Source organism: Rhinopithecus bieti, unplaced genomic scaffold (genome assembly GCF_001698545.2).
Source record: "Rhinopithecus bieti isolate Rb0 unplaced genomic scaffold, ASM169854v2 scaffold_21201, whole genome shotgun sequence".
Classification (NCBI taxonomy): domain Eukaryota; kingdom Metazoa; phylum Chordata; class Mammalia; order Primates; family Cercopithecidae; genus Rhinopithecus; species Rhinopithecus bieti.
Window position 1 is genome coordinate 929,797 of NW_016810610.1, and position 8,924 is coordinate 938,720.

The window sequence follows — 8,924 nt, forward strand, 5'->3', positions numbered from 1 at the left end:
TATTAACGTAAGTGTACATATTTAGAATCTATAATCATTTTTTTTCTTTCGCTTCTCAACTTAATAAAACAGAGGAAAGTTCACTGAGCCTTGTATCACTTAGTCGGGACTGTCCTTTCTAAAAACGTTTAATTGAATCTTGAAAATTAATGTTCTATATTTGGGATTTTCACATAAAATGCCCCACCAAGATACAGTGCCCACGGTTCTGGGGAAACAGAAACCTTTTGAAATTTCATGAGTATTTATAGTTAAAGCAAAATGGTTGCATAATCCAATGGGGTCTTGTAAAATATATAAATAGTGTTTAGCATCTCTTTTCTTTTTCATTCATTCATTCTTTTTTTAAAAAAATTGGCCTGTATAAATTAGGATTTGTTGAACATCCCATCAGTACGCAAGGCTAGCCTTGAACATAAAAAGTTTCTATGTTTTTTTTTTTAAAAAAAAACTTTTGATTTTTCTACATTGCTTTCCACTGTTCCACTCATTAGTCGAAAAGTAAATTGAGCCACTGGTATCTACTGGGGGCTCAATTTCTAGACAGTAGCAATTTGGGGATTTTCCCCAAACTGGTTATGTCTTTCTCACCGTAAGAGTACCTCCACTGCTTGCATTTCTTCCTGTTTTAATCCCACTTTCAATGAAGTGTGTATTTGAAATAAATGGCTCATGAGTTAATCACATCTTTATATATCCTAAGATGTATTACGAAGGCTTCCATAACACTTGCATATAGTAAGCCACTCATTTCTATAATTTTTCTTCCAATAAACTCAATCTTTGTAATACAGAAATTAATCTTCTGGGTTATTTTTGTTCAAGATCTTCAGTTTGATTTGCCCTTTGGTTGATCTGTTTTTCCCATCGCTGAACTGGTTCCCATAATCACACACCTTTGCTTTTCGTTTCCACAGATCAAGGGATCAACATTTACCGAAAACCACCCATCTACAAACAGCATGGTAAAACCCGCTTTCCTCTGCGTAGCTTTTAAATAGTAAAGTCAGCTGAATTTCTCCTTGCTGTCCTCTGAAAGGCTTTTCCTGCTGCTGCTTTTGAGAGTAAAACTGGTGCATCCAGCATATTATGCCTTTCTGGTCTACTAAGATGTAAATATTGTGAAATTGATTTTCCTGGATGGAGAGCACTTAGCTTGATTAGAAAGCTTCTAACTTGTTTCTGAGCCCATCAAACCATGTGTCATTCCATTCCTAGAGAGGGGGAAGTACTGGTCACACAGTAACTCACAAATATCCTAGCAAGACTTTTTTATATTTTGCCATCAAATATAGTCACCCTTTAAAATAATTTTGATGAGACTAATTTAAACTAGTGAAAAATCAGCCACCTAGAAAAACTAATTTGACTGAGCCTGCATCAACTTGGCTGTCCAGGTCTCCGGTTTCTTATAGGGTATGAAGATGTCTGCACAGTGGAGTGGACAGGATACAAGCTAACACAGAGGTCGAGGCCCTGGTCCCACTTTCTCCCTGAATGGCTCTGTGACGTCATTTCTCTGTGCTTCAGTTTTCTCTTCTGTAAAAACCAGTTAGTTAGATCAGTTTGTCTCTGAACTTCCTGCAAACCAAGAATCACTAACGTGTATGTATAATTCAGTTTTCCTTTTTTTAACTCAGGAACTCACATGACTTTATGTAACTTACATTTTCCTCCACCGTTATTAAGTCTCTATAGATATATTGACCATAAATCTTTGTGAAAAGATATCCAAAGCTGGTCTTCAGGTGATTTCAAAAAATTCTACACAAATTGTGCCTGGAAATTTGAAGACTGCCTTTAGAATCCAGCTGACATTCATGAGTCCTTAAGAGTTAGGATAACATGAGGCCAGGTGCAGTGGCTCACACCTGTAATCCCAGCACTGGGGGAAGCCGAGGCGAGTGGATCATTTGAGGTCAGGAGTTCGAGACCAGCCTCACCAACATGGGGAAACCCTGTCTCCTCTATTAAAAATACAAAAAAAATTAGTTGGGCATGGTGGCGCACCTGTAATCTCAGTCACTTGGGAGGCTGAGGCAGGAGAATCACTTGAATTCAGGAGGCAGCGATTGCAGTGAGCTGAGATCACACTACTGCACTCCAGTCTGGGTGACAGAATGAGACTCTGTCACCCCCCCCCCCAAAAAAAAAGAAAGAAAAGAAGGAAGAATTAGGATGACGTGAAAATCAAATAACATTGAAAATGCACAAGGAAAAAAATTTTAGGCCAGAATCAGGAAGACAAAGAGAAATGTATGTATCATAATGGTTCTAGAGCTTTGATTTTTTTCTTTTTTCTTTTTTTTTTTTTTGAGGTTTTAAACCACACGCTTGCTTTTAAGTTTGTTAACATTGTTTTGTTTTGTTTTTTATGGTTTAATGTCTTTCCACACACTCATTAACATGTGAATGTTTAACTACTGACTTCACCAATTCTAATGCGTAAGTACTGTTTGAAGTCATCCTTTTGTTGTTAATTTAAGAATAAAATTATCAGAGTTTGATTTGTCAACTTAGAGACTTTGAAAAATCTTATCTTTAGGTCCTCCTCTCTGAATAAAAATAATCAAATAATTAAAATTTAAGGAGATTGGATAATGTTAGATTATTTGTTTGGAAGGAATTAGTTGACTTCTTTTCATAATATTTACTTTGACTGAAGTCTTTCAGTCTGTTGTAATTAATTAAAAATAGCCCAGCCAGAGCAGCGCTTTCCAAGGGATGTTTTTGCAAAACAGCCATTCCATGCCAAAGAAATAGTTGTTATGCCCCAAACTGGTGTCTGTGCCCTGATGCATTTGAGAAGGGCTAGATTTAAATAAAGTCACATTTGTTCTTCATAATGCAGAACTTCTGAGAACTTCTTATATGCTAACATGCTTTGTCCATCTTTAAGAAGGAGATTTTGTATTTAGTGTTTTCCAAGCTAAAATGTTTTTCTCATGAGGTTAGAGATTCAGAGAAACACTGTTTAATGCCTGGCCAAGACTTTACCTCCTAAATTAGGCACAGTGGTCTGCACCCATAGTCTCAGCTACTTGGGAGGCTGAAGTGAGAGACCTACTTGGGTGCAGGAGTTAGAATCCAGCCTGCGCAACATAGCAAGACCCTGTCTCCAAGGAAGGGAAAAAAGACTACCCCTTTGTATTGGGTGACCTTGGTTGAGTTATTTAAGCAAATTGAGACCCAGAAGGTTACTCAAAAAATGGAGGACTTAGAGCTGAAGATTCAAAAGGTTATTTCCAGATTTTAAATATGTAAGCCCAGAAGAAAAACGTTATTTAAGGCATTATAAATACATTTTGAAATATTTAGTGACATCCCTGGCCAATTTGCAAAATTAGCCAGAATCAGGGACTGTCCATTTAACCTGGTTTGTTTTGCTCCATCTCTGTAGGTTAGATCTGGGGCTCTAAGCTGTGACTCCTCCTCTAAGCATAGCCATTAAGAACTTTGTGAACTAATATTGCTGTTAGTTTGGCTTTTGTTGTTTTAAAGGTGGATACCTCACTTGTATGCACAGACCTTTGAACAAAACAGTGAGTGGGAATGGCAAACATAAGTTTCAATGCCAAATTCCTGCAAGCTGAAAGTGGATTTTCCAATTTCCATTTCTCCTAGGACTCAAGGACACATGTATTTAGTATTTAAGGATTAGAATGAAGTGGACCAGACCGGGTGTGGTGGCCCACGCCTGTAATCCCAGCACTTTGGGAGGCCGTGGTGGGCAGATCACCTGAAGTCAGGAGTTCGAGACTAGTCTGGCCAGGAGAAAAACCTGTCTCTACTAAAAATGCAAAAATTAGCTGGGCATGGTGGTGCATGCCTTTAATCCCAGCTACTTGGGAGGCTGAGGCAGGAGAATCCCTTGAACCCTGGAGACGGAGGTTGCAGTGAGCCAAGATTGCATCACTGCACTCCAGCCTGGGCAACAGAGTGAGACTCTGTCTCAAATAACAATAATAATAATAAATAATAATAAAAGAATGAACTGGACCAATATATTTGTGGCTTCTTGCCCAAAGATGCAAAGCCAGCCAACCCTCTAATGATTAACAACTGCAGTCAAGTGACAGCATCATGCTTTCAACTTAGCTCTTTAATTTTAGATTACTAATTGCTCTAGGAGAGTGTTGTCCACTGGAACTTTCTCTGAGGATGGAAATGTTCTATATCTGCACTGGCCAGGACAATAGGCACTAATCACATGTGACTACTGAGCAATTGAAATATGGCTAGTGAAACTGAGGAGCAGAATTTTAATTGTATTAATTTTTTTTTGTTTAAATAGCCTCATCTAGCTCGTGCTGGGCAGCACTCTAAAATAGGGTTTTTCAGATGTAGAACATATGTAGAATGAAGCTTTGCTTCCGACGTAAAGTAAGGAAAATGAGTTGACTTGTCAATAGGTACCTCTGAGTGACTGGGCCATGGATAATGGTAATAAACAGAACTTTCTAGAACTGAAACTTTTGCCAGAGAACAAGAAAACTATGTAAGTGGGGTTGTACCACCGTTGTCTTACAGACCAATAGCTAAGCACCCCCTGATTCCCATCTAGATGCAGCTGCCTTGGCAGCCCAGAGCAAGTCCTCAGAAGAGATCATCAAGTTTTCCAAGTTCCCAGCAGCCCAGGCACCAGACCCCAGCGAGACACCAAAGATTGAGACAGACCACTGGCCTGGTCCCCCCTCATTTGCTGCCGTAGGTATGCAACTGTCACGGCTAAGTCAAAGGGACAAACTGCTAGGAGAGCTCAAGATGAGATGCTTAAAAACATGCAAGAAAATGTATCCTATCGTGAAGATTTTTAAGAAAAGTATGACCAAGAGGTAGCATAGTGAAAAGAGCTAACATGGTATTAACTTGTTGTACAAAACGCTTAAAAGTTACAAAAGCACATCCACCAGAGTCTTGTTCTAACCAAACCCACTGGGATCCAGAAGTGGTCTAAAACCAATGGTTTGCATGGACTCTCAGAGTTAATACTGCAAAATCAGTAACTCTGTTGAACATAGTTGAGCCAAAGCCTTATAGCAAGAACATTGTTCTATATAATTAGAGTCTAGTGGGTGAATTTACCAAATGTTTGTAGAAGCATGACTTCTTTCAGTTAAATTTGTTTTAGACTCTTTCTGGGTTGTAGTTATAATTCTTAACAACCAATCTTAACACTGAAGCACTTACATTTTTCTTGTGAGATCATGTTCTCCATCATGAAAAAGGGCTATTGCAGAGTGGTGGGTGTTCTGAAATATTACTTCTTTGAAGTTACGTGATTTTACATCTACCATTTTCATGAATTCTGTGCTAAAATGTCATATTTCAGCTGTTTCATTCTTTGCTTCATCCTTTCCAATTATGTCTGTGTCTTTACTATATTGTCAGTAGTGAACACACTCGGCCTAAAAAGAAGTATTAGCAAACCCAGAAACTAATACTGAAAATTTAGCGAGTCAGCTTTATAAGGATATGATCTTATCACACTTTTGTTGACAATCTAAAAGGCCTTCAATTTTCCAAAATGTCCTGATCTTCATTGTGCTATTTTAATGAAGATATTTTGGAATATCTTTCACAAGCAATACAAGTGGATTTTAAATCAATTGATATTTATAGAAAGAGTTTAAGGAAAATCTACCTCCTAAGTTCTTTATTCACAAGTGTTCTGTACATTATGTTAATGAAATTTATCCAGTCCTTGCAAAGTTGTGCCTATTGATTTTCATTAGTGTAAACGAAAGAGAGAAACTTCACATTGACATTTATAATTGTAAGGACTAAGAACCAGTCATCAGCTTTCCTATGCCAGCCCATGCCCTTCAGGAAGTTCTTGAGGCCTTGAGGTTGCTAGTTTAGTAAATTGCTTACTAGGACATTAAAGCAGCTACATTTTGGAAAGAGGAAGAATTAAGTTTTTGTTGTTGAATTTATTATCGCTAAGTAGTTTAAAGCTCTTTTGGATTCCAAAAGGAGGAAAATTTCAGGTCCATTAATCAAAATGCTGAAAACTAGGACTATTAGTTAAAGTTTATTTTGATTAGATTAGCATACTTTCCTGTTTCCTCCCACAGCCAGATTAATCCAAGCAATTTAGGAAAAACAATAATTATCTTAACCTCCCAACCATTCAGACAGATTCCTCCTTTCCTTTCCCTGTCTCCCCTTTTCCAGAAAGCCAAAAAATTGCACACAATTTACTATATTGTTCCAAAGTAAAATTATACCTGTATTAATGCTGTTTATTTACCTATTAATATAAAACTCTTTTGTGACCATTTTTCAAAGGATGAGAAAAAACATTAGAGACCCATTTCTTGAAAGAAATAGTAAAAGTATGCTTTTTATTGAATTTACTAAGAGTAGAAGACAGAGTAATAATATTACATAATTCTAAATATTCAGAAAAAGAGAAAACTACAAGATTTGAACACATATCACAAAACAATGACTATCTTACCTATCTGTTGGCATGTAGATAAATTTGCATTTCTTTCTATTGAAAATTGAGGCTGGCCGTGGTGGCTCACGCCTGTAATCCCAGCATTTTGGGAGGCCAAGGCAGGAGGATTAGTTGAGCCCTGGATTTTGAGATCAGCCTGGGCAATATAGTGAGACCATGTCTCTACAAAAATATTTAAAAATCAGTAGGGTGTGGTGGCATACACCTGGCATACAGCCAGATGGGTGAGGTGGGAGGATTGCTTGAGCCTGGAGGTGGAGGCTGCAGTGAGCCATGCTTGCATGACTATACTCCAGCCTGGGCAACAGAGTGAAACCTTGTCTCTAAAAAGAAAGGAAAAAGCAAATTGACTTCAAATACATCAAAATAACAACTGGAGATGCCCTTCCCATTTACTAAAGTGATCTCTGACCAGTGGACTTAGACTAAGTTGCAATGGCAAACCCAGTTCTAATTGAGCAGGGAGGCCTAAATTCAGGCCTTCCTTGCATTACACATTGACCTGGCTTGTCACACAGGGCCATTTTCTTGAGAAACCAGTCAGTAGTGCTGAATTGGTGGCAGGCATTTTTTTTCTTCTGTTGTTTACTTAAAAGTGTTAAAGTCTACTGCCGACCTTGCCAGCTTAACAAATTGAACACAGATGGACTAGCCCGTTAAGATTCCCTTGTCTTGGGACTGATGTGAGAAGTTGTCTTTGCTGTGGAATTAGGACCTGACATGAGACGCAGATCTAGTGGCAGAGAGGAAGATGACGAGGAACTTCTGAGACGCCGACAGCTTCAAGAAGAGCAATTAATGAAGGTTTGTCCTTAAACTACCTTGCTGCTGTCTTCAATTCTAGTTACATAAGATCTATATTTTTTGAATGACTACTACGTATAAACCCCCTAGATAAGCAAGAGGTGGTCCCATTCTTCAAGGGGCTTGAAGTCTGGCAGGCAAAGCAAAACAGGTATCTGTTAATGGTAAATGGAATATGGCAGAATACATGCTGGGCTCTAGAGGAGACGACTTTGATGCTGGAGGTCAGAGGGGCGTGGAAGGTTTGGGTTTTTGTGGGAAGGAAAGTGAGACCGTATGGGGGCGTGTGTGCAGTGCGTGTGTTGAAAGGCTGCTGGAGGGCCAGGTAGAGCAAGCTGGTATCCACCCAGGTAGTGCCACACCTTCCTTCCCTCGTGCAGTTCTGCTGAAGGAGTGATTGTGGGATTGAACATTTCTCCAAGTCTTTTCCCAGGATATGGGCCAGGAGAAAAGGAATGAAAGGAACTGCCACCATGAAGGGGTCCTGTTCATACCCTCCTTCCTGTAGCAACAGCCTGCAGCAGTCCAGGAGGACAGTCAGTTATAAACTCTCCCACCAATCAAGAGGCTGCTGAATCCTTTGACATGATGTTTTCTAAGCATATAGGAAATGCACGTGATACTAGTCAAAGAATACAAAGTTGCATTTATAGTATGACCTCAGTTTTATATGTGTATACAAAAATACTAGATAGATATAAATCAAAAGATAGTGTTATTTCTGAGTGACATACTATGGGTTACTCTTCTTTTCTTCTAGATTTTCCAAAATCTGTAAAATTAGCATGTATTACCTTTATTTCTTGTTTTTAAACAAATCAAGGCAATTTCTTTTCCAAGCATACCATCCCTAGTCTTCCCTTCCCACATCAAAAATCCACACGCACTCACACATGCCTTCTGAGGTCTCCTGGCTCTTTAGGGAAAGCAGAGGAAGGAAAACATTCTTCTAACATAGAGCCTGACTTAGGGAAATGGAGCTTTGAAACTGAAAGGGCTAAGAAGGTTTAGGGTCCCAAACCTGACCTACCTCTTCAGGAACTACCAGGCTCTGGGGCCACATGCATTGAGGCCCTCCAGCATGAGGAACTTCTTGTGAGATCTGCTACAAACAAACTGTAGCTCCATGAAAGTAATTGGAGTCTTTGCTTTCTTTCTTTTTTTTTCTTTCTTTTTTCTTTTTTCTGTGAATAGCTTAACTCAGGCCTGGGACAGTTGATATTGAAAGAAGAGATGGAGAAAGAGAGCAGGGAAAGGTCGTCTCTGTTAGCCAGTCGCTATGATTCGCCCATCAACTCAGGTGAGCAGCAAAGCCCCCAACCTTCCCTGATGTGAGAGCCAGCCACCTGCCTGTAAGGAACCTGCCTTTGACTGTTCACTTGTGGTGGAACCTACAGAGTATTCCCTGGGAAAGGAAGTGTGGGAAACCCATTCCATGTCAACTGAGCTCATAAGCATGTCATGGGTCTTCCATAAATGTGTGAGTTTCCTTCTTCTGGAAATGGGTGAGCCCTTGGAGGTTCTCAAAATCCATGAAGGCCAATCCCCATATACTAGATTTGTCTTCTAGAACACTCATCTCCAAGGGAAGCAGCAAGAGAAAATCCTCTAAAAAACATGAGGCTTTTTTTTCTTTTCTTTTTTTTTTTTTTTT

At 39.2% G+C, this 8,924-nt stretch overlaps 1 protein-coding gene across 1 annotated transcript in view; it reads left to right on the forward strand.

The window, feature by feature from the left end:
• The window catches only part of ABLIM1 (actin binding LIM protein 1), a 234,677-nt gene that overhangs the window by 212,109 nt on the left and 13,644 nt on the right, over positions 1-8,924 (forward strand). The window contains 4 exon segments of the mRNA XM_017892465.1: positions 918-965; positions 4,565-4,711; positions 7,179-7,270; positions 8,465-8,570. Coding sequence (XP_017747954.1) covers positions 918-965; positions 4,565-4,711; positions 7,179-7,270; positions 8,465-8,570 — 393 coding nt within the window.